General features: G+C 31.9%; 1 protein-coding gene across 1 annotated transcript; it reads left to right on the forward strand.

The window, feature by feature from the left end:
• On the forward strand, positions 1-25,873 carry LOC139529811 (chaperone Ric-8A-like). The gene is made up of 14 exons (XM_071325728.1): positions 1-202; positions 2,910-2,957; positions 6,778-7,006; positions 10,439-10,508; positions 11,910-12,038; positions 12,484-12,664; positions 13,769-13,863; positions 18,565-18,736; positions 19,270-19,368; positions 20,152-20,216; positions 21,105-21,187; positions 21,733-21,880; positions 23,033-23,152; positions 23,432-25,873. The coding sequence occupies exons 1-14, from the start codon at positions 116-118 to the stop codon at positions 23,553-23,555; spliced, it is 1,650 nt and encodes a 549-aa protein (XP_071181829.1). The 5' UTR covers positions 1-115; the 3' UTR covers positions 23,556-25,873.
• The last annotated feature ends 498 nt before the right edge of the window (positions 25,874-26,371 follow it).

The raw sequence follows: 26,371 nt of genomic DNA on the forward strand, positions 1-26,371 counted from the left end.
CACGCACTTATTTATAACTGCAGAACACTATTTGAAATCGCATAAAATGATGAAGCTGAAGATGTCACTGAATATCATAAACAAACATATTATTTAGCAATATTCTGTTATCAAAATGAATATTGACGACAGGTGCTTGCGTATTTTAAACAGTGGATCTGACAAAGAAGCATGCAGTGTGCTACTTGAACTAACAACAAAGGTATGGACTATATATACATTTGTAAGAATGGAAATAAGTCAATTCAAAACATATAAGTTATTATTATTATTTGGAACAGTATTCCGTATCAAAGACCTTTTATTGGTCAAGTACCAGTTTTCTCTTTAGAAATTCATCTTTTTTTCTAGAATAATCTTAAAATGAAATATATTATAAAAAAGAAGATGGGGTGTGATTGCCAATGAGACAACTCTCATCAAGAGACCAAAAGACACAAAAATTAACATCTATAGATCACTGGTATCCGGTCTTTTCGGCCCCAAACCGATCCGGCCCCAAGTCAATATGGCCCAAAGTCGATCCGGTCCAAGTCGATCCGGACCCAAGTCGATCCGGCCCCATAATAAAATATGAAAAAACTATATTCACTATATGGAGGAATTTTTGACAAATTTGAACAGTATATATAAACGAAATCATTAGTCTACAATTGGTTTGTTTATTCAACAATTGTCTAATGATTGTGAACTAAGGTAATGCCACTCGTAATAATCACTTAATTCAATCAAATCCCGATCGATTAATTAAAGTTGCGTAATCAACAAGGTCTTTACATACCTGTCAACCTGTGACGATGAAAATGTAGGTCATGACCTGCATTGAAGAATCAAATCTCAGGTCATAATGCGTACAAACTTTTTCCAGCTGAATTTCAGTTGATATATTATTATAGTTGAAATATGTTTGTAAAACAACAGTGCAATTTATTTACGACCTAAAGCTAAGGTAATTGGTGTTAATTAACACTGTGTTTGACACCAAAGCTGTCAAGTAAAGCCAAGCACTTAATGGGTCACTTAATTTGACAGTTTACACAGCTAGATGAACTTCCTGTTCATGGACGAATTTGCTGGTATTTCAAAGGTTTATTACCTAAGAAATCAATCTCATGGCTAAGAAATACGGGTGAAAACGGGTCATTTTCGGAATTCCCAGGTTATTCAATAACCCGGCGGGTGACCCGGGTGATCCCTCAGAATTGTGAAAATCTCAGGTCACACCCGCAGAATACGGGTCAGTTGACAGGTATGTCTTTATAATTTGATCTTTTGTTTGGTGTATATAATAATAATTAATTGTAATTTTATTTCAGGTAACATCAGAGGCTTCTATATAACACTTTTTTTTTGTAATATTGAATATAGTCAATATATCTGTCACCAAGGTCCACTCGAGAGCACTGTTAGATAAGGGGGAGCTTACTCGTATGTGATGGAACGAAGGAACAGGGGGTCAGTCTATGGCTAGACTTAATGTTCTGATAGGCATAGCTAAAACGCAAGGAAGGTTTTCATAATTTAATTACCATGATTACTATAAAAACTTAGTCGAATGATGATAACAAATCAATTTGTAAACAATTCCAAATAATAATAATAATAATCTAATCAAAGTACAAAGTATCAAATCTAAATATCAAATCCAAAGTAAAGTTATTTCTCCTTAAAATGTAAAATATAAAAATAAATGCCAAAACTACTAAAACATAAAATGTACTTAATCTCAATTTCAAAATATAAAAGTCTCAAAATAAAAGTTTCTCAAAAGTATTTTCTAAAGTTAAATTTATAAGTCAGAGATAAATTTTGTCTTAACACTACACCGCCAACTGGTAGACAGTCTTATAGGTCCAGTATAATGACGTTAGTAGTGTGAGGTTACGCTTCCGAAACACTGACTGCCTTTCCAAAATTTCACAACAATATTTATACCAAAATCTAAAATAAATAAATATGTCTTGACACATTCATAATACTCTCATTAGCAAAAATATACTTTAATTGACAAAGGATAATCCTGTAATGTTTTGATAAAAATCTAAACTTTCAAAGTGACATATGTTAATTGCAATTTATATTTCAAAATAAAGTGCTTTGAGCAAACTGTTACATTTCGAGTATTAATGCCACAGCATAGGTAAAATCAATTAAACAAATTAATTAATATTTTACTAAATACAAACATAAAATTTTCTTTCTTAAAATAAAACATATTTTTTATCCAAAATAACACTAACACAAATTTAAGCCAAATAACACACCATGACATATTTTAAGTTTGTATGTATCAGCTTGGGGATCGGCTTGTACCGTTGTGTGTGTAACTATTTGTTATTACACAAGACAAAAGACTTGTTAGGATCACAGTCAATTGAAAGAAAATGCTAATTACTGCTGATTAATGTTGATGTCTGAATTCTTTTTATATATATGTTTTAATATATCTATATGTAATTATCTTATTGAACATTTTTACTTAGCATAAATTATTTTCCTTATTTTGTGTGATTAAAGATGGTTGCATTGATCATGTTGATAAGTAAATAAACATCAATTCCATTTTTTTAGCCTCGCATGCATATTTTTATTTAGAAGACAAAGCATTGTCTTCCAATGTTGTCAAAATTTCATGTAGATGCTTGAACTTTTTTTTAAATATGCTTGGATTTTGAAAATTATCAATTTTGGTAACTTATTGACTTGTAGGAGTCAATATTTGCAACTTTTTAATTCAGGTCAAATATTTTTTGCTAAACACTATTCGACGTCATAATTTGTCTTAAATTAAAGGGAGACAAATTTTAAAACCTTCAAGTTTAGACCTCTGTGAGTCAAAAGCAGATTTAGACTTATTTATGTCTGAGCTCTGACTGCTTAATTGTGAATCATATCTTTGATACTTTCAGCATGCACAGACCTTCAGTTTTCCAGATCTGAAATTAGAAGCCAAACAGGTACATATTAATTTTTCTTAATCTGACAGTTTGATAGCCCAAAACCCTGAAATTTTGTAAACATGACATTGCTTTGGGTTTGTAAGGCTCAAGGTAGCCTGAATGTCTCCCTCCATCTTTGATTTTGAAATAGCTGATAACAATAGGTCTATTAACTTGCATAAGTGGTGCCAAGCGTTTCCAGGTAAATCTTCCTACAGTTTGAATGCTAGGAAGTATCACTTAGTAGAAAAGCCTTCTTGCATAAGTGGTGCCAAGCGTTTCCAGGTAAATCTTCCTACAGTTTGAATGCTAAGAAGTATCACTTAGTAGAAAAGCCTTCACAGTGAACCTATGTGTTCTCATCCTCAACTTTGTGCATTTTAAGATGACACTTTGCATCTGCCAGGTCATCATTTGTATCTCCCAGACACAATAATATCTCAGTTTCACATTGACTTTGTTATAATACTGTTACTTCAGAGTTGAGTGTGAGGGCATCACTTTGTCTAGTTTCAACTGTGCTACATAAGGGGAGATAACTCAGATAAAGTAACTTTTATTTTTAAAATTATATACATGTACTATATTGTAAAATGATATACATGTACTATATTGTGAATTTACCTTTTTCACTATCATGACTATGAAGCAAGAAAACAAGTCTGATGACCTCATTTTTATATGACTGCAAAAATTGAAAAGTAAATAGAAATCTATGAAATTTTGACACAAGGTTTATGACCACAAAGGGAAGGTTGGGATCGATTTTAGGAGTTTTGGTTCCAACAGTTTAGGAATTAGGGGCCAAAAAAGGGCCCAAATAAGCATTATTCTTGGTTTTCGCACAATAACTTTAGAATAAGTAAATAGAAATCAATGAATTTAGACACAAGGTTTATGACCACAAAAGGAAGGTTGGGATTGATTTTGGGAGTTGAGGTCCCAACAGTTTAGGAATTAGGGGCCAAAAAGGGGCCCAAATAAGCATTATTCTTGGTTTTCGCACCATAACTTTAGTATAAGTAAATAGAAATCTATGAAATTTTTGGGAGTTTTGGTCCCAACAGTTTAGGAATAAGGGATCCAAAGGGTCCAAAATTGAACTTTGTTTGATTTCATCAAAAATTGAATAATTGGGGTTCTTTGATATGCCGAATCTAACTGTCATGACTGTGTATGTAGATTCTTAATTTTTGGTCCCGTTTTCAAATTGGTCTACATTAAGGTCCAAAGGGTCCAAAATTAAACTTGGTTTGATTTCAACAAAAATTGAATCCTTGGGGTTCTTTGATATGCTGAATCTAAAAATGTACTTAAATTTTTGATTATTGGCCCAGTTTTCAAGTTGGTCCAAATCGGGGTCCAAAATTAAACTTTTTTGATTTCATCAAAAATTGAATAATTGGGGTTCTTTGATATGCCAAATCTAACTGTGTATGTAGATTCTTAATTTTGGTCCTGTTTTCAAATTGGTCTACATTAAAGTCCAAAGGGTCCAAAATTAAACTAAGTTTGATTTTAACAAAAATTGAATTCTTGGGCTTTTTTGATATGCTGAATCTAAACATGTACTCATATTTTTGATTATTGGCCCAGTTTTCAAGTTGGTTCAAATCAGGATCCAAAATTAGTATATTAAGTATTGTGCAATAGCAAGAAATTTTCAATTGCAAAGTATTCAGCAATAGCAAGAAATCTTCAATTGCACAGTATTGTGCAATAGCAAGAAATTTTCAATTGCACAGTATTGTGCAATAGCAAGAAATCTTCAATTGCATAGTATTGTGCAATAGAATTTTTTTTCAATTGCACAGTATTGCGCAATAGCCAGAAATATCTACTTGCACAATATTGTGCAATAGCAAGAAATTTTCAATTGGAGTTATCTTTCTTTGTCCAGAATAGTAGTTGAATCAACTTGAATCATTGTTTTATACAATATACAATGTATATTCACTTTTACTACCAACTGATTAATTAAAACAATCTTTACCATTCAGTCAGTCAGTGTAACAAGCACTTTATTTTACATTTCAATATTTTATGATGTATTTAAATGAGTAGTTATTGATGCAAACTCCATTAGAAATTTGAATTGAGATCAGTTTTGGAAAAAGAGAAAGGGGGATGTGAAAAAAAAGTGGGGGGAGGGGGGTTAAATTTTTCTCATTTCAGATTTCATATATAAAAAGAAAATTTCTTCAAATATTTTTTTGAGAGGATTAATATTCAACAGCATAGTGATATTCAACAGCATAGTGAATTGCTCAAAGGCAAAAAAAATATTTTAAGTTTATTAGACCACATTCATTCTGTGTCAGAAACCTATGCTGTGTCAACTATTTAATCACAATCCAAATTTAGACCTGAATCCAGCTTGAATGTTGTGTCCATACTTGCCCCAACCGTTCAAGGTTCAACCTCTGCGGTCGTATAAAGCTGCGCCCTGTGGAGCATCTGGTTCTGTTTCTTATCAGAAAGTATATAATTAGAGCTACTTCTCGTTTGAATTGTTTTACATCGTCTTATCAGGGCCTTTATAGCTGACTATGTGGTATGGGCTTTGCTCATTGCTGAAGGCCGTACAGTGACTTATAGCTGTTAGTGTCTGTGTCATTTTGGTCTCTTGTGGACAGTTGTCTCATTAGCAATCATACCACAGCTGTTTTTAGCTCACCTGGCCCGAATGGCCAAGTGAGCTTTTCTCATCACTTGGCGTCCAGCGTCGTCTGGTGACCCGGCCATCCAACCAAGATGGCCTCCACGTCTAAAAATAGAACATAGGGGTAAAATACAGTTTTTGGCTTATAACTCAAAAACCAAAGCGTATAGATCAAATCTGACTGCGATTAAATTGTTTATCAGGTCAAGATCTATCTGCTCTGAAATTTTCAGATGGATCGGACAACCTAGTTGTTAGGTTGCTGCCCCTGAATTGGTAATAATAGGAAATTTTGCAGCTTTTTGTTATTATCTTGAATATTATTATAGATAGAGATAAACTGTAGACACCAATAATGTACAGCAAAGTAAGACCTAAAAATAAGTCAACATGACCAAAATGGTCAATTGACTCCCTAAGGAGTTATTGTTCTTTATAGTCAATTTGTAACAATTTTCATAAAATTTGTAAATTTTTTCTAACTTTTCTACTGAAACTACTGGGCCAAGTTAACTATAGATAGAGATGATTGTAAGCAGCAAGAATGTTCAGAAAAGTAAGATGTACAAACACATCACCATCACCAAAACACAATTTTGTCATGAATCTATCTGCGTTCTTTGTTCAATATTCACATAGACCAAGGTGAGCGACACCGGCTCTTTAGAGCCTCTATAGTTTATATTCTCATCTTTTTTTCTAAAATTCTATGGTATTTTTTTTATCACACACAATTGATTTTTTTTATGCATTAACATAAACTATATATATACACAAAATTTGAGAATTTGGTACAATTTTGCATTTTGCACAATATGTGTGGTGAAAAACAGCCCAGTGACCATATATTCTATTAAATTAAAATAAAAACATGTTATAAAAACTACATTTTGACAAATTATTAATAGATTTTAATTTAGACCCCCCCCCCCCCCCCCCCCCCCCAACTTTATAAACATGAAATCGCTTAAGGGTTTGTTAAGTGCCAGCTAGAATTATGACACACAATGAGTTAATATTGTCAATTATTGTAGATACATATATCTGTAACCATGGTAACAGGATGCAATATATAATATTTCAATTTTATATAATTAACATTGTTTACAGTCTTTTTTAATTATAACTTGCAGGTATTTACAAAAAATTTAAAGTAATTTTTAAATTCAATTGTAGGAGTTTATTGCTAGTTTACAGAAGAGACTTGAGAATGACCAGTCATCAACACAATGTCATATTCTAGCATTACAGATGTTACGATTGTTTAGTCGGGAAAAAGATAAACTGGTTACTATGACTACAGAATACTCACTAGGTCTTATCATGAAAATGGCAGGACTGAAACATTATGCTGAACAAACCAATCCAGAATGTGTTACCATCCAAGATGGCGGAAACCAGGATGGTAAGAAAATATTTAAATTTGTGAAAATGTATGTTCTGTTGTAAAAAAAAATAAAATACAAACATTGCTCTGACCATTTATTTAGGTTGGTTTTCTGTAATAATAATGCTGTCATGACTGTTCCTGTTTTTGTTCTGCAAAGCACATGAAACCTCTATAAACCAGTATTTTCTGGTAATCTAAGGTTTCTTTTTATATGACCACAAAATTTTTTGGGATTGTATAATGGTATGATGTCGTCGTCTGCATCCTCATTTAAAAACACATTGGTTTCTGGACAATAATTTTCGTTAAGGTGAATGGATCTCTTTGAAATTTAAAAAGAAGGCTCAATACCACAAAAGGAAGGTTGGGAACGATTTTTGGGGATGATATTCCCATCCGTTTAGGAATTAGGGGCCCAAAACAAAGCATTTTTCTACTTTCAGGATAATACCTTGTGTATAAGTATTTCAATTGCTCTGATATTATACTGCAATGTTTAATACCACAAGTAGAAGGTTTGGATTCATTTTGGAAGTTATGGTGTTAACAGTTAAGGAATTAAGGGCCAAAAAGGGGCCAAAAACAAGTATTTTTGTAGTTTCTGGATAATAACTTGCATGTAAGAGTATTGATCTATCCTACATTGTACCACAAGATTCCATATCACAAAAGGAAGGCTGGGATTGAGTTTGGGGGTTATTGCCCCATTCATGCGTGAATTAAGGGCCAAAAATAAGCATATATCTAGTTTCCAGATAATAACTTGTGTTTAAGTGTATGGATCTCTCTGGAATTGTACTATAAGGTTCCATACTTCAAAGTAAAGGCAGGGATCGAGTGACAGGGTAATTGCTCCAGGGGGGGTGTTCAAAAAGTATTTGGGGGGGTTTCAATTTTTTTCAAATTTTTATACGACCGCAAATTTTGAAAAAAATTTCGTCGTATATTGCTATCACGTTGGCGTCTGCGTCGTCGTCGTCGTCGTCGTCGTCGTCGTCCAGCGTCCGAATACTTTTAGTTTTCGCACTCTAACTTTAGTAAAAGTGAATAGAAATCTATGAAATTTTAACACAAGGTTTATGACCATAAAAGGAAGGTTGGTATTGATTTTGGGAGTTTTGGTCCCAACATTTTAGGAATAAGGGGCCAAAAAGGGCCCAAATAAGCATTTTCTTGGTTTTCGCACCATATCTTTAGTTTAAGTTAATAGAAATCTATGAAATTTTGACACAAGGTTTATGACCACAAAAGAAAGATTGGGATTGATTTTGGGAGTTTTGGTTTCAATAGTTTAGGAATAAGGGGCCAATAAAGGGCCCAAATAAGCATTTTTCTTGGTTTTTGCACAATAACCTTAGGTTAAGTAAATGGAAATCTATGAAATTTAAACACAATGTTTATGACCACAAAAGGAAGGTTGGTATTTATTTTGGGAGTTTAGGACCCAACAGATTAGGAATTAGGGGCCAAAAAGGGACCCAAATAAGCATTTTTCTTGGTTTTCGCACTATAATGTTAGTATAAGTAAATACAAATCTATGAAATTTAAACACAAGGCTTATGACCATAAAAGGAAGGTTGGTATTGATTTTGGGAGTTTTGGTCCCAACAGTTTAGGAAAAAGGGGCCCAAAGGGTCCAAAATTAAACTTTGTTTGATTTCATCAAAATTGAATAATTGGGGTTCTTTGATATGCCGAATCTAACTGTATATGTAGATTCTCAACTTTTGGTCCCGTTTTCAAATTGGTCTACATTAAGGTCCAAAGGGTCCAAAATTAAACTTAGTTTGATTTTGACAAAAAATGAATCGGTTGGGTTCTTTGATATGTTGAATCTAAAAATGTACTTAGATTCTTGATTATTGAAGTTTTTTTGGTCCAGTTTTCAAATTGGTCTACATTAAGGTCCAAAGGGTCCAAAATTAAACTTTGTTTGATTTCATCAAAAATTGAATCCTTGGGGTTCTTTGATATGCCAAATCTAACTGTGTATGTAGATTCTTCATTTTTGGTCCTGTTTTCAAATTTCAAATTCTACATTAAAGTCCAAAGGGTCCAAAATTAAACTAAGTTTGATTTTAACATTAATTGAATTCTTGGGCCTCTTTGATATGCTGAATCTAAACATGTACTTAGATTTTTGATTATGGGCCCAGTTTTCAAGTTGGTCCAAATCAGGATCTAAAATTATTATATTAAGTATTGTGCAATAGCAAGTCTTTTCAATTGCACAGTATTGTGCAATGGCAAGAATTATCTAATTGCACAATATTGTGAAATAGCAAATTTTTTTTTAATTAGAGTTATCTTTCTTTGTCCAGAATAGTAAGCAAGAAATATCCTATTTGTGCAATAGCAAGAATTTTTTTTAATTGGAGTTATCTTTCTTTGTCCAGAATCAACTTAAATCTTTGTTATATACAATATACAATGTATATACACTTTTTACTACCAACTGATAAATTTAAATAATCTTTACCATTCAGTGATAACAAGCAGTTTTTTTACATCTTAATATTTTATGATGTATTTAAATGAGTAGTTATTGTTGCAAACTCCATTAGAAATTTGAATTGATATCAGTTTTGAAAAAGGGAAACGGGGATGTGAAAAAAAAGGGGGGGGGGGGTTAAATTTTTCTCATTTCAGATTTCATAATAAAAAGAAAATTTCTTCAAACATTTTTTTGAGAGGATTAATATTCAACAGCATAGTGATTTGCTCAAAGGCAAAAAAAACCTTTTAAGTTCATTAGACCACATTCATTCTGTGTCAGAAACCTATGCTGTGTCAACTATTTAATTTTAGATTTAAAAAGTTTGAAGAAGAAATCTTTAATTGATTTGTAAAATCTTGGCATTTGTTTTGTGTAAAAAAAACCCATGTAATGTCAAAAATTTGATCACAATCCAAATTCAGAGCTGTATCATGCTTGAATGTTTTGTCCATACTTGCCCCAACTGTTCAGGGTTCGACCTCTGCGGTCGTATAAAGCTGCGCCCTGCGGAGCACCTGGTTATAAAGTTTCAAGAAGAAATCTTTAATTGCACAGTATTGCGCAATAGATTTGTAAGATCTTGACATTTGTTATGTGTCAGAAATATATATAATGCCAAAAATTTGATAACAATCCAAATTCAGACAGTATCAACCTTGATTATTGTGTCCAAATTTGGCCCAACTGTTTAGGGTTCAACCTCTGCGGTCGTATCAGGCTCAGCGAAGCATTTTATCTGTATTTGCCATGATAACTTAAGCTTATTGTCAGAATATGAACTCATTATCTAATAGCTTTATAACAATATATGAAAAAAAGATCAAACTTTAGAAATTAAATGCCATTACTTTCATGACTTTAGCTTTAATAATGATTCATGGTTTCTTTAATGTTTTATAATTGAATTCTCAGAATTTATAAAATCTAACTTTATATTCTATCTTTGCAGTGGTAGTTGAGGCCCAGAAATGTTTGTGCAATTTAATATTCAACAGTACACAAGCCCAGAGAATTTGTAGGTATGTATGCATGGTATTTGATGTTGTTAAAAAAATAAATTAACCATGATACAGATTGAAAGTTTCAGTTTGCAGTGTTTTAAGTTTATAGACATAAGGTTGCTAAGCATAAAATGAAATATGGTTATGCATGTGTGGAAATTTTTAAAGATCCGAAGGTCATTGACAGTAATGGTTCATTAGGACAGTCAGAGCTCAGACATAAACAAGTCGATTTCTGTTTTTGACTTAAAGAAGTCAAAACATGTATTTATTATAAAAATGTGTTTTCAATTTTAGACTTATCTAAGTCAGAAAATGACAGACTTGTTTAGGTCTATTTATGTTGATGAAAAAACTTAACTTGACTTGGTGGCCAAAGTACACCACCTATGACAGCAAAAACCTGTCTGAGAGTTCACAAGGACTTGAGCTATCTATATTTAATTATCTAATTGAACATCCTTACTAAACACAGATGTTTTACCTCATTAGGTGTGGATCCAGGTGGTTGCATTGTAAGGTTAATTAACATGATTCCCCCATTTTTTAGCCTCTCATTCATATTTTTCTTTAGAAGACAAAGCATTGGCTTTCAATGTTGTCATTATTTGATTTAGATGCATGACCTTTTTATAAATATGCGTGGGTCTTGAAGTTAACCAATTTTGGTAACTTATCGACTTGTACGAGTCGATATTTGCAACTTTTTGATTTTGGTCAATCATTCCTTGCTTAACAATATTTGACTTATTAAAGTCGTATTTTGTCTTGTATTAAAGGGAGACAAATCCTAAAACTTACAAATTTAGACCTCTATGAGTCAAAAGCAGATTCAGACTTATTTATGTCTGAGCTCTGACTGTAGGATGTGGGTCCAAAGCTTTTTTTTCCAAAAAAAAAATTGCAGTAATTTTATACAATATGTACAATAGAGTGAAACTATTATCAGTTACAATGTATATAAAAATACTTGTACAAGTAAAAAAAATAGAAAAAAAAATGATATCTAACCATTTGATAAACAGAACTAATCTTGTAAATGTATCTTGAATTGTTCATAACTTATCATTATCTTCGTCCTGAACATGCATGAAATATTTGCCACTGGACGTTAGGCAACCAACAATCAATCAATCCATCATAATTTATCCTCTAGGTTTTATTTTGTCTTCAAAATCGAAAGCAGTGTAGCATATTTAGAGAAAGGCAAGACATTTCAAGAAGTAAAAGTGATGAATAAAAGTAAGGTGATACCATAGTTTGATCCCAATTTACCAGTCATAAAATGACCTATATTGTGTGAAAAAAAATCCAAATCATTGCTTGAAGGAATAAATTATCTACTTTCAAATGACCTACCAAGTTATTTGTAACGAATAATTTACATGTAATATAGAATTGATTTGCACATACTTGCAGTAAAAATGGTTGTGTGGAAGGAACGATACAGAGGTTAAAAACGTACAAAGATCCAGCATTAAAGTTTGAAATCAAGTTTTTTGATATGAGGATGTTATTTTTACTGACAGCATTATGTTCTGATACCAGGTTAGTCAATCTTTTAAACTGTACTGTGATGGTTTGATGTTTGAATATATTTATACCTATTTGCATCTTTTCCCCAAAAAGACACACATTGTCATTATTTTTGGGAACATATTAAGTTTTCTCAATAAAGACACACATTGTCAATAATTTTTGAAACATTGTATAATTATTAAGTCATTATCTAGAACTTTGGTTAAAGATATTGTACATATTTGTCTCCATAAAGGCACACATTGTCTTTATTTTTTGGATGTACAAAGTATTGGAAAAGATTTTTATTCTACTGTTTTTTGATGGATTTCCACCATTTGATACATTATCGGAAACAGAAGTACCAAAACTACAGAAGACCAAAAATTTTTTTTTTATTTCTTGATTGTATAACAAAATGTAATCTTTCTATGTGCAGAAAATTGTATTTATTGTTTATTTTTGATGTTCGTAGACCAAAGATTCGTTATGAGTTACATGGCTTTACCTATCTGATGGAAGTAGTAGATCTGACATTACGAGATGCTGAGAGTAGAAATACAGGCTTAGTAGACCAAGAGGTTGACCTGATCTGTGAAATACTAAAAATATTGTTTAATTTAACTGTGACAGTGGATAAAAACACATTGGATGAGGTATTATAAATGATTACTCAAGGTTTGAAATTAGCTGGGGCCAACTCACTGATGGTACATTAACTTTGGTATTGGATACCAACATTTCTGCTTCTCTTGTTAGGTACTTTATATATAAAATCAAAATTTAAACAATAGGCTATTATGACAAAATGTTAACTTCAACATTCCCTGTTAAATACTTTTTTGTTCAATAATGAGTCCCGAGGGGTTACTTCCTATATTTTTAGTGGTATGAGTGTGCCGCAAAACAGGGTCACTTTTTCATGCCCTGGAGGTTAGAACAGGGTCCCTTTTTCATGTCCTGCTGGTTAGAACAGGGTCACTTTTTCATGCCCTGCTGGTGAGAACAGGGTCTTTTTTTAAATAAAGTATTTTTCTAGAACAGGATCGCTTATTTAACTGTTTAAGATATAGTCTAGAACCCGGGTCTAGAACTGCATCTATTTTACACGGTCTAGAACAGGGTATACATTTTATGAGCGTGTATAGAACAGGGTATGATTTTCAATATTTTTGTTTAGAACAGGGTATGTTTTTCAATGTTTTCTTGTTAGAACAGGGTATGATTTGGCAAGTGCTGTCGGCACAGTTATATCCGAAAGGATAGTCAATAACCCCCCCCCCCCCCCCCCCGGGTAATGAGTGCATCTCTATAATAAAAAGATTTTGTAATATTACCTACAAGCAAACCAAACATTTTCAATCCAGTAGTAATATTTTAGTACCTTTCAAATCTTTATTTATAATTAAAGAAAATACAGCTTTTCTTTGTGACCTGCCCAAGAATGTTGTGTAGGATAAAATAAGTTGTTGCAAATCATGAATTCAACATCCAACTTACCCAAGAAAGAAACACATCAATGAAACAAGTACTTTAATGAACAATTTAAATTCCTTTTGAATGTTTAATAATTGACATTTTCTGAGGACGCTCTGGTACTCGGCCTAAGATAAGTCACTAATCAGAGTTGATCAGTAGAAATTATTTGGGTGAGTTGGAAATTGTATGCGGAGGTAAAATGTTTCCAACACTGTTCTTAAGCTAATTACATGTATGTCGGCTTTTAACAATAGTTCAAAGAATATTTACTTGTATTCCAGGAAGAAGAAGCACATTTTATGAGACTGGTCAGTGTGTTGAGAGATTTGTTAATGGTCAAAACTTTATCTAAAGATAGACAAGAGGAATTAACCAGGTGAGTCAATTAAAACCTTTTACATTTCTTTTTATACGACCGCAAAATTTGAAAATTTTTTCGTCGTATATTGCTATCACGTTGGCGTCGTCGTCTGCTTCGTCGTCTGCATGCGTCATCGTCGTCCGAATACTTTTAGTTTTCGCACTCTAACTTTAGTAAAAGTGAATGGAAATCTATGAAATTTTAACACAAGGTTTATGACCACAAAAGGAAGGTTGGTATTGATTTTGGGAGTTTTGGTCCCAACATTTTAGGAATTAGGGCCAAAAAGGGCCCAAATAAGCATTTTCTTGGTTTTCGCACTATAATTTTAGTTTAAGTTAATAGAAATCTATGAAATTTTGACACAAGGTTTATGACCACAAAAGAACGGTTGGGATTGATTTTGGGAGTTTTGGTTTCAACAGTTTAGGAATTAGGGGCCAAAAAAGGGCCCAAATAAGCATTATTCTTGGTTTTCGCACAATAACTTTAGTTTAAGTAAATAGAAATCAATGAAATTTAAACACAATGTTAATGACTACAAAAGGAAGGTTGGTATTGATTTTGGGAGTTAAGGTCCCAACAGTTTAGGAATTAGGGGCCAAAAAGGGACCCAAATAAGCATTTTTCTTGGTTTTCGCACCATAACGTTAGTATAAGTAAATAGAAATCTATGAAATTTAAACACAAGGTTTATGACCATAAAAGGAAGGTTGGTATTGATTTTGGGAGTTTTGGTCCCAACATAATAAGGGGCCCAAAGGGTCCAAAATTAAACTTTGTTTGATTTCATCAAAATTGAATAATTGGGGTTCTTTGATATGCCGAATCTAACTGTCATGACTGTGTATGTAGATTCTTAATTTTTGGTCCCGTTTTCAAATTGGTCTACATTAAGGTCCACAGGGTCCAAAATTAAACTTAGTTTGATTTTAACAAAAATTGAATCCTTGGGGTTCTTTGATATGCTGAATTTAGAAATGTACTTAGATTTTTAATTATTGGCCTAGTTTTCAAGTTGGTCCAAATGGGGGTCCAAAATTAAACTTTGTTTGATTTCATCAAAAATTGAATAAATGGGGTCTTTGATATGCCAAATCTAACTGTGTATGTAGATTCTTAATTTTTGGTCCAGTTTTCAAGTTGGTCTACATTAAGGTCCAAAGGGTCCAAAATTAAACTAAGTTTGATTTTAACAAAAATTAAATTCTTGGGCTTATTTGATATGCTTTATCTAAATATGTACTTTGATTTTTGATTATGGGCCCAGTTTTCAAGTTGGTCCAAATCAGGATTCCATATCAAGTATTGTGCAATAGCAAGAAATTTTCAATTGCACAGTATTGCACAATAGCAAGAAATTTTCAATTGCACAGTATTGCACAATAGCAAGAAATATCTAATTGCACAATATTGTGCAATAGCAATTAATTTTCAATTGGAGTTATCTTTCTTTGTATAGAATAGTAGTTGATAATATATGTTGGAAATTTGCCAGACATGACTATGATGTCATTTTCTATTTTTATTTGCCAATAACTTTATGTAAATAACTACATTGGAAATTTGCCAATATAAAATGTTGCTGATGAAGCTTTTTTTCCTTATCTTATCTAAAATGTTTTTAGATAATGTATGTTGGACATTTGCCAGACATGACTATGATGTCATTTTCTATTTTTATTTGCCAATAACTTTATGTAAATAACTTCATTGGAAATTTGCCAATATAAAATGTTGCAGATGAAGTTTTTTTTATTGTTTTATACAATAAACAATGTATATTCACTTTTACTACCAACCAATCTTTACCATTCAGTGATAACAAGCACTTTATTTTACATTTTAATATTTTATGATGTATTTAAAAGAGTAGTTATTGTTGCAAACTCCATTAGAAATTTGAATTGATATCAGTTTTGGAAAAAGGGAAACGGGGATGTGAAAAAAAAAAAGGGGGGGGGGGGTTAAATTTTTCTCATTTCAGATTTCATAAATAAAAAGAAAATTTCTTCAAACATTTTTTTGAGAGGATTAATATTCAACAGCATAGTGAATTGCTCAAAGGCAAAAAAAAAAAAATTCATTAGACCACATTCATTCTGTGTCAGAAACCTATGCTGTGTCAACTATTTAATTTTAGATTTAAAAAGTTTGAAGAAGAAATCTTTAATTGATTTGTAAAATCTTGACATTTGTTTTGTGTAAAAAAAAACATGTAATGTCAAAAATTTGATCACAATCCAAATTCAGAGCTGTATCACGCTTGAATGTTTTGTCCATACTTGCCCCAACTGTTCAGGGTTCGACCTCTGCAGTCGTATAAAGCTGCGCCCTGTGGAGCACCTGGTTCAATTTGAAAGGGAAGTAACTCCTTACTATCCCCATATGTTTTTAGGACACCTTATATCAAATGTATGTAGTCACCAGGTGTATCATCAACCAGTCCATCAACCAATCATATCCCCATAAATCTACAGGAGGTAAGAGAAATGTATGCATGTTAGTAAAGTAATATGTCCTTTTTTGGGCTGTTACTTGGTGAGCTACACAAATCAGTCATCAATGAAGCAATTTATATGTGATTTCATGTTCTTCAGATTGCTTATTAGTTCAGAAGTGAAATTGTTTAAAGATTATATTATGGCATAAGCAGGGTTTCCCCTGGGTCAATTATTTTTTTCGCCACCTCTTTCGCCAAAACAATATATTTTTCGCCACTTTATTATTTTTTTCGCCAAATAACATAAATATATTTTTCGTTTATAATTTACCTTTTTTTTCTACCCCCCTTCCCTTAAATAAGATGATTTTGCCCCATAGTGTATGATTATTCACTCAAACTTATTTTAGAGTCTTCATTTTAATGAATAAACATTTACTTTAAAACAACAGAACTTTTTTTAACTTAGTAAAAGGGAAAAATATTCATTGTATTTAAACAACTTTTCTAAATGAGGGGGCAACTATACATGTACTTTAATAATAAAGAAGATATAAGTCCTGGAATATAACACAATTAATGGACATATTTTGATCATATAATACCAGTATAGTTCGTAGGGAAAGTTTCTTTAAAAGAAAAATACTGATGTGCCCTTTTGTACTAAGAAGTGGTTTTTACAACAAAACAAAAGCTTGTCTCACATGAAATTGATCCCTCATTTCATGTGTAGTCATTACATTGAAGGGTTACTCTTATTCGAGGGGTTGTTCTTAACCTTTTGGATAGATTTCTTCATAACGACAGTTTTCTTTTCTTGACCATCGTAAAGGAAAAAGTTGAGACGTAAAACTATGTCTGAAACACGTGTGTCACTAAAACGACTTTAAAGTAGTCTCCCTATAGTCGCCGTCAGCTGAAATTCGTAGCGGTTATCGGTAAAAATAATCTAAACTATCAATCGCGTTCACTCGAGATATAGTTTTTCACATTCCATTCATAAATCGCAAAAAGAAAAACCACTACTGACCTACCTTTTAAGTGATCACACTGTAATAATCCTGACCTTCACATTTTCCAGAATATTTTCCATTGTAATTCCGCCATCTTCGTTTCTATGAGGATCATTTGTTTACATATGACATTCGTCACTGTACGCAGTTTCCTGAAATGTTCCTTTCATTGATGTGATAAGGTTTCCCGCGCTTTATGCAAATTTTATGAAATTGAACTTCACGGAAACACTTCCGGTCAAAACAATGGCTGATTCCACCATTCAAAACTGTCTATGAAAAAGTGAAGGTCAGGATTATTACAGTGCGATCACTTAAAAGGTAGGTCAGTAGTGGTTTTTCTTTTTGCGATTTATGAATGGAATGTGAAAAACCATATCTCGAGTGAACGCGATTGATAGTTTAGATTATTTTTACTGATAACTGCTACGAATTTCAGCTGACGGCGACTATAATCAATAACCTATATTAAAGTCAAAGGATAATTTAAGTTTTAAATCAGAGATTTTTCTTGCTTTTGAACATTTTTCGTCACAACAGCTTTCTTTGCTGAACTCTCTTTAAAAGGAGAGGAGACGTCAAAAGTTTGCTTCAAACACGTTCGTCGCAAAGTGGTAAATAAATTATGTATATGACATTTAGCGGAAGCTAATTAACCATATCATTTTGTCAAACAATTCAATCAACACCTTTATTAATTAGTCTTTTGTTGTCGATAGGTATAAAATGCAATCAGCTGATTATTGATTTTCTGTCCAAATCTTAATGAGGTCAAGGTGAATTCCGAGTATTGTCTAATCGGGTAAAGTCCAAGAAACTCGAAAAAAGTAAATAAACAAGATGGAGGAAAATATATCGTTATATATATTTCTGTCGCCAAATTCTTTTGCCAATGACGAATTTTAATTGCCACAATTATTATTTTTTCGCAAATTGCCAGCGGAAACCCTGCATAAGAATTTGCCAAACGAAACTAAGATTTTATTATATGCAGACCTTCTAACCAATGAAAACACAAATTATCTTGCACCATGACTTTATGAATACTGTAAATCAAGAAACTATTGTTCTAGCATTTATTATTGTTATTTTGTCATGACCAAACAAAATTCTAAATTAGGAAATGTTACCTGCATACATGCGTATATTTAAATCAGATATCAGAACAAGTTCTTTTTACTGCCATGCACAGTAACATTATTCCCATTGATAAAAAAGTCGCAATAATTAAAAGTATATTGTACTTTTGTTTGATTCTAGTCACACAGTTAACCTGTTAACCAATATACCTAGAGATTGTTATGAGGAGTTATTAATACCCCTCAATGAGATGGATATAGAGGGCATGGAGAACAAGGAAGTAGAATACGATGGCAGAAACATGGAAGCAATAATACTTTTATTAAATTTTCTATTCAGTAGACTTGATAGGGTTAGTATAAGTTGAAATTTGAAAAAAACAAATCTTTCACTTGTGGAAAATCAACTTATTTAGCATTTGATTTTGAATATAGAGGATTCATAAGTTTTTGCCAAAGAAAATCCAATAACAGAATTCAATGCAAAACAATCCTGAAAAAACACATTCATATAATTGAGATTCACAGATTTTATAAATACTGGTACTAAAAATTCTGCTTTATCTCAAATTTTGATGTTTCTATATAAAAAAACCAATCTGGTATGATACCAATGAGAAATCACTCCACCAGAGACCAAATGATGTAGCCATGTGTCAACATACAGCCTTCAAGAATAAGCAAAACCAATACAGCATAGCAAGCTATAAAAGGCCCTGACATGGCAAACGTAAAACACTTCAAAAAAGAAAACTAAAGGCTAGATTCATTCATAAAACAATGATGTCTTCTGTCTGAAAATAGCTGATCTGCAGTGACCTTGTTGATTACATTTTCTACTTGTATAGACAGTAAATGGCAATTAAATAAATTCTTCTTTTTTCAGCCTTATAAATCACTCAAGGAGAGTCTAACGCCAATACTTCATTGTTTATGTGAAATGTGTCGTGCAAACAGATCAATCAGAAAATTCTGTAGAGTTAGGGTAGGTATTGTTTATGTGAAATGTGTCGTGCAAACAGATCAATCAGAAAATTCTGTAGAGTTAGGGTAGGTATTGTTTATGTGAAATGATAGAGAATTTTAAAAGTCCAAGGACCATAAATAACTCTGCACAAAAATATCAGACCAGAACAAAATTTGAATTTGATCTGTAACTTGTAAGATAAAACTATATTCTAATTCTCAAATCAATATCTACAAGAATGAGGAAAAAAGTGTGAAAAACTGATTATTTGAGTGAATTTTCTAAGTCCAAGGACCATAACTCTGCACAAAAAATATCAGACCAGAACAAAATTTGAGCTTGATCTGTTACTTCTCATGATAAAACAGTACACAAAATATCAAATCAATATCTTCAAGCAAGTAGAAAAAAAGTGTGGAAAACTGATTTGCTGGACCTCATGGATGGAGACAGACAGACAGACATAGTGCAAACCTAAAGTCCCCTTTGACTTTGTTGTTACGGGACTAATAAATCAAGGTCAATAAAGTAGGTGTATAATTTAATTCAGTTATACATTTATTCAAAGGAAAATGCTAGAAAAATATGGAAAAAAAGAATTGTTGATTAGTCCTCCAATCAAACATTGACAGTAAATATAATTAATACAACTTATAAGTAAACAGTCATATACATGTATATATAGGCTAGTATTTGACACAATTCAGATATTTGAGGTTATGATAGTTCTAGTATCAGTCACTTTGTTATGTTTCATAAAGAACTTATAATTTCAGCATGACAATATTTTGATTATTTCAGGTGTTACCTCCCTTAAAGGATGAAGTTAAGAAGTTACCAGAAGAAGGAGAGTCATTTAGAAACAGGTTTGTTATAGGGACTTATAATTTATATAGGAATGAGCACTTAAACGAGAAAGTTAAGTTTCACTATGTTTTCATTTATCACTATTTTACAAAATTTTCCTTTGATCTTAGTGTTGATCTATTACTAACAATATTTGCAGGCATATAAGTTTGAACCAAATGAGAAATTAGTAGATGATAGGCCATCATTTACATAATGGGAAAGAAGGGGAAAAGGAAGTGACTTTTTTTTCTGTCTTTCACTGAATACCAATGTTCTATCCTTCATTTTATGTAACCCTTTCTTACAATTATGATACAGCAAACTATTTCAATTTGTTTTTCACTTGGCCTTTACAGCAAATTGTCTAAATGATACTTACTTGTGTATTCTAGTTCAATGATTTCATTCTTGTTGTTCGGTGTGAGCCAGGGCTCCGTGTTGAAGGCCGTACCTTGACGTATAATGGTTTACTTTTATAAATTGTTATTTGGATGGAGAGTTGTCTCATTTGCACTCATGCCACATCTTCCTATATCTATAACATGGAAACCAGTTATAAATGTAGTATTTTCATGCTAAAAAAAGATAACTCTCTTCCATTATCCAAATTGGGTATTACAAACCTGCATGTATGATTCATGCATTATCTTGGCTTTGAGGGTCTTTATTTTCTATTCGAAAATGTCTTTTTTTAATTAATGTGTGGAGACTTTAAATAAAACATGGAATAGAATAGCAATTACTTCATAAGATTTACTGAACATATATTAAAGTATCAAATAACTGTTTAAAATAATGCAAAACACAAATAACTGTTTAAAAACATTAGATATCACTACAGTATAAACCTTTAAGACAAAGATAATTACAGACAGTATTTATTGTAAAATCGTTTTTTTTTCCAGGTTGTGTAAATTATTAACTTCACCAATAACAGAAGTAAAAGATTTGGTAGCAGATTTTCTGTTTGTTATGTGTAAAGAAAGTGGTAAGATTAATAAAACTTATATTATCGAGAAAAAGTTGTTGTATAATGTGTATAACTAAACGTTTCTTAACTCAAAGAAGTAAAATATTTGAGGTTAGAAATGATGTAGCTTTTTTAATTTTTGATTCTGTTTCTTAGATAAAATTTATCTCTCAATTTCTTAAAAAACTTTTGTTCTTTTTCTGTGACTCCATTGTGATCACCTTACTTGTTGTCATGACTTCATAAAGACAAAGATAGAAAAAATGTGATGACACAAACATAACCAAAACTAAAAGAGCAGGATTTTTTTTTATTAAAAAAGTAAAAACAGTGGTTCAGTGAAGATATCTAGGAAGATGAATTGTTTTGATTAAATGTGGTCTTTAGACATCAAAGGTTTATTACTTAAATGGCTATAACAGGTATTTTCAAGAAAAAATGTACACAAACTTCAAATTTTTATACTATCTGATTTTAACAACTTTTTTTATGTTCAGAAAAAATAGTTATTTCCACCATTTTAAATGATATTGAGTTGAAGAATTCTGTATTTTCCCTTGTAGTTCAGCGTATGGTAAAGTATACTGGGTATGGTAACTGTGCAGGACTGTTAGCTAACAGAGGTTTATTACTGGGTGGTAAATCTGATGGTAATTACTCGAGTAACTCAGATGACTCAGAGACAGAGGAATATTCAACTCTCAAACAAAGGTAGTTATAATCACAAACAAATGTTCAACTCTCAAACAAAGGTAGTTATAATCACAAAGGAATATTCAACTCTAAAACAAAGGTAGTTATAATCACAAAGGAATATTCAACTCTAAAACAAAGGTAGTTATAATCACAAAGGACTATTCAACTCTCAAACAAAGGTAGTTATAATCACAAACAAAGGTAGTTATAATCACAAACAAATGTTCAACTCTCAAACAAAGGTAGTTATAATCACAAACAAAGGTAGTTATAATCACAAACAAAGGTAGTTATAATCACAAACAAAGGTAGTTATAATCACAAACAAATGTTCAACTCTCAAACAAAGGTAGTTATAATCACAAACAGATGTTTTGTGACACATGGGTCTTACACTTAAGAATTTTAATACTTTTTCTCTCAAATGTTTTCATTTTAAGCAGATCCAATTGTACAATTATGTAAAGAATATAGTAAATTTCTATTTAGGAGATAACTGTATTGTATTTTAAGCTCCGATGGCATCAATTGGGGATTTGATGGTCGCAAATAAAGTTTACTGGCGACGTGTTAGCGGAGACAGTAAACGGGTATTTGCGACCATCAAATCCCAAATTGATGCCGTCGGAGTTTAAAATACAATATTGTTATCTCCATTCTAATGAAACTGACAGAAAACAACGTTAAAACATGTATTTAAAATCTGTCATATGCCGTCTGCGCTTGCGCGTACATCCCATAGCATCAATTGTCAATTGATGCCATGTAAGAAAGTGATGTTATCCAATCAAAATGAACGTTACAAACGTTGTTGCATTAGAATGAAGCATACCCAACCCACAATCTTTTTTAGACCCATCAAGCCCATGGCAGGGAAAAATCACTGCTAGTAGTAGAAAAAACCATAGAGAATTAAGGGGGAAATTGAAAGTAAGTTATAGAGTACACATGTGTAGAAAACTGCTGTAAATTTGGATTCTCATGGACAAAGTTTTATACAAGATTTTAAAAAGTGTGTACTTGGGTGATTTTTTTGTTTTGTTTACTTTGAACCATAAAAATTGGTACTAATGAATCCAAAGCAGTCGAATACATAAACACAGTGGGGGTAATAAAAGGAGAAATATAAACATATACTAATTGCATGTTTATTTTTCCCTATTTCAGTGTCAATCCTGTGACGGGTAGATATGAAACAGAGAAATCCAATCCATTTGAAGGGATGTCTGATGAACAAAAAGAATACGAAGCAATGAAACTGGTCAATGCCATGGACAAACTACAAAGGTAGATTATAAATTATTGTAGTTCTTTGTTGCTGGACACTAAGGTCAAGGTCCATTATGACCCCAGTTAGTTTACACAGTTAACAAGAGCAAACCTTCCTCGTTTGATTGTTGGTTACTGTTTGAATTATTCAAAACAGTGTGGTGGTATCTGATTTTTAACAATTGTATTATCCAGTTCAGCTGGGTTGGTCCATTTGAATTTCAGAGATTATTTAATATAATCCAGTGTAGTGGGTCCGTTATGATTCCAGATAATTTATAAATGATATCTTTTCAGAGGTGGAATTATCCAGCCCAGTGTAGTTGGTCCGGATGGTCGCCCTCAGCCAGTAGAACACATATTAGAATTAACAGAGAATATGAACATAGAGGACCAAACTGAGGAGACGAGCCAGGACTGATGTCAATAGACCCATGAGACCAGTAAACACTGACATCAGTAGAGAACTTAGACAATAATAAATGTCATCCACAATAGTAACCCTGTCTATGTTAAAACCAGAGGTGTACAGAATGGAATTATTACTGTTGTTTCCATTATATGATTTTAAAGCATTGTAAAAATTAACTTTAAATGCACAGATTGCAGCACATTTAGATTGGTAATTCTACAGGATTTAAGGTTGTTGTATGAGCGATGTGTTATGAATCAATATCAAAGGTGTTTCTTGTTGTTTATATATATAAATCTGTACTTATGCTTTTAATTCTATGCAGCTAAAGCAAAAACTCATAATCTATCTGCAAATTTACCTGATTGCTTCAAATATTGACTTCAGAATTGAATTCATGATTCATAAAACTACTTCTTAAAACATTTTTGGAGATGATTATATATAGGTATACTTCACAGAGATTTTGTCCTTAAAAGTTTTTTTTACACACTTAAAAGATTTTTGAAAATGGTTCACATACTTATTCTTGAAAATCAAAAAATTCTATTAACATAACACATCAAAATGAATAACAGGAATTGCTTGAAGTATTGTTTAGTACAACAGACCACATCAGCAGTCAACTCTTCCAAAAAAGATGTACCGATAGCATGGGGTCTGCATAACCTGAATTTGTACAAGCCCAACATTTTGCCTGGTATAGCTATTTATATTGTTGATGTTACATACTAAAATATACATTGTGGCCGGGTGGTCTAAGTAATCGAACTTATGTGTCACTAGAGGTTGTGAGTTGTGCTTTTGGCAGGTGTGTTAGACTTCAATCTTAATTGACTAGGAATGTCAGTTTTCCTACTGAAGATCTGTGGTTCTCAAGGCCCAGTAGCTTCCCCCTCCAATAAACACTGACTGCCATGAAATAGCACAATAGTGCTGAATGTGGTGTTAAACACCAATCAATCTATCAACAAATTATTTATAATAGTTACAATCTGAAGTATCCACAGATGTCTTGTTTTTCCATGACTGAAAAAATTTCTCTCTTGTCTAACCTTGGCATATTTTAGAATATGATGATTTGCAATGGCTTTTTAAGAAATTGTAATTATAGAAATGTTTTAGCCGTGAAAAAACACTGGAAGTTATTTGTTATTAGGTAAATGTAATAGTTCTACAAAGATAAAGTTTCATCAATTGAATGTTTAAAATGTTAAAAAAAAAATTGAAAAAAAATTGAAAACAAATATTTTAACTGTATACAAGAAATTGTTCAGCTGTACACAAATGTATAAGGTTGACATGTACATTGTCTAGCTGTTTACAGACAGAGATTTCGTTATCTAGCTTTGAGATATAATTGTTGTGGCCTTCTCATGATGTGACTAGCTTTATGGTTCTGCAACTCATTTCACAAAAATTCCTATGTGAAAAAAGTAATCATAAGTTTGTGAACATTTGAGTAGAACTTAGGATCAATTTTTGTGGCAAGATTTTTTTGTGACAAGAACCCCTAATGGGAGTATATGCCATGCAGTATTCAATGTAATGATGTAAAATTCATTTCTCTCCAAAGATTTTTATATTTTCTCAAATATTTATGATCTTATTATGATGCTTTTATAGTCACCATTATCAGACTCTTCTTTTTCAATTGATGAAAAAGACAATGTTGAAAATAATACCTGTATGTAGTAAAGCATCTTTGACCTGATTGATTTAATATAGACAGATTCTTTTCCCACCTTTTATAAAATCTGACAACACTCCATACTCTTTGTTTTGTTGATTATTATGTCCACCACCTCAAAACGTTTGAAGGTGTACAAGGATATAGAAAACCCCTAGGATAATGAAATTTTGTAAGAACAGGATGTAAAACCAAGTGTTGTCAAATCATATTTAGAGAAAAATGGAATCACATAGTCTTGCTTCATTCAGAGAATTATAGATTATCGATGGTTGACCATACAAGAAGGTGTTTCTAAGCTATTATCTCTTTGAAGGGCGACAGTCCTGAGATGAGATCAGACAAGAAACATCCTTGGGTTTGAAATGCCATTGATAATCTGTTTATTGCCATGACCTAGACTCATGCCTTCCTTCATCTCTTTTTACTTGACTATAAAAACTCATATCACTGGAGTAGCATGATATGAAAACATATCACAAAAATAGATAATAATAACATTTTAGAAAATAAGATAATTCTAAATCTTGTGATTATTCACATCCATATCTTCTTGTTGTTGCTTTTAATTATGTTTATCTCTTACAATGTAAATAATATATTTATAACTTAATGTATTAAATATTGTACAAAATCTTTACAGACTTGTGAATTATTACAGCATTTTTCAATGGACCATATTCTGGAATTTTTATTAGAAAGCTGACATCTGTTTTTAGAATGAATACCTGTAAAAAGTAAGATGATGTATGATTGCCAATGAGACAACTCTTTGAGTCTCCACAAGACACCAAATGACACAGAAATTAACCCCTAGTCCATATACATAAATACCTATAACAAACTTTATCTTACCTCCTATAGATTTAGTACAGGGATATGATTGGTTAAAGGACTACACATTGTGACTATATATATTTGATATAGGGTGTCCTAAAAAATATGGGGTTAGTTACCATATATGGCTAGTAAGGAGTTACTTCCCGTCAAAACAAAAAAAGATGGCATATCCCTTTATAAAACAACACAGTGTTGAGGAAGAATCTGAAAGGTTTCAACAGACAAAGAAATTGATGATGAAAGATTGAAATAAATTCATTAAACATATTTAAGGTTCCACTAAAGTCAAAATATA

Source organism: Mytilus edulis, chromosome 7, assembly GCF_963676685.1.
Source record: "Mytilus edulis chromosome 7, xbMytEdul2.2, whole genome shotgun sequence".
NCBI lineage: Eukaryota > Metazoa > Mollusca > Bivalvia > Mytilida > Mytilidae > Mytilus > Mytilus edulis.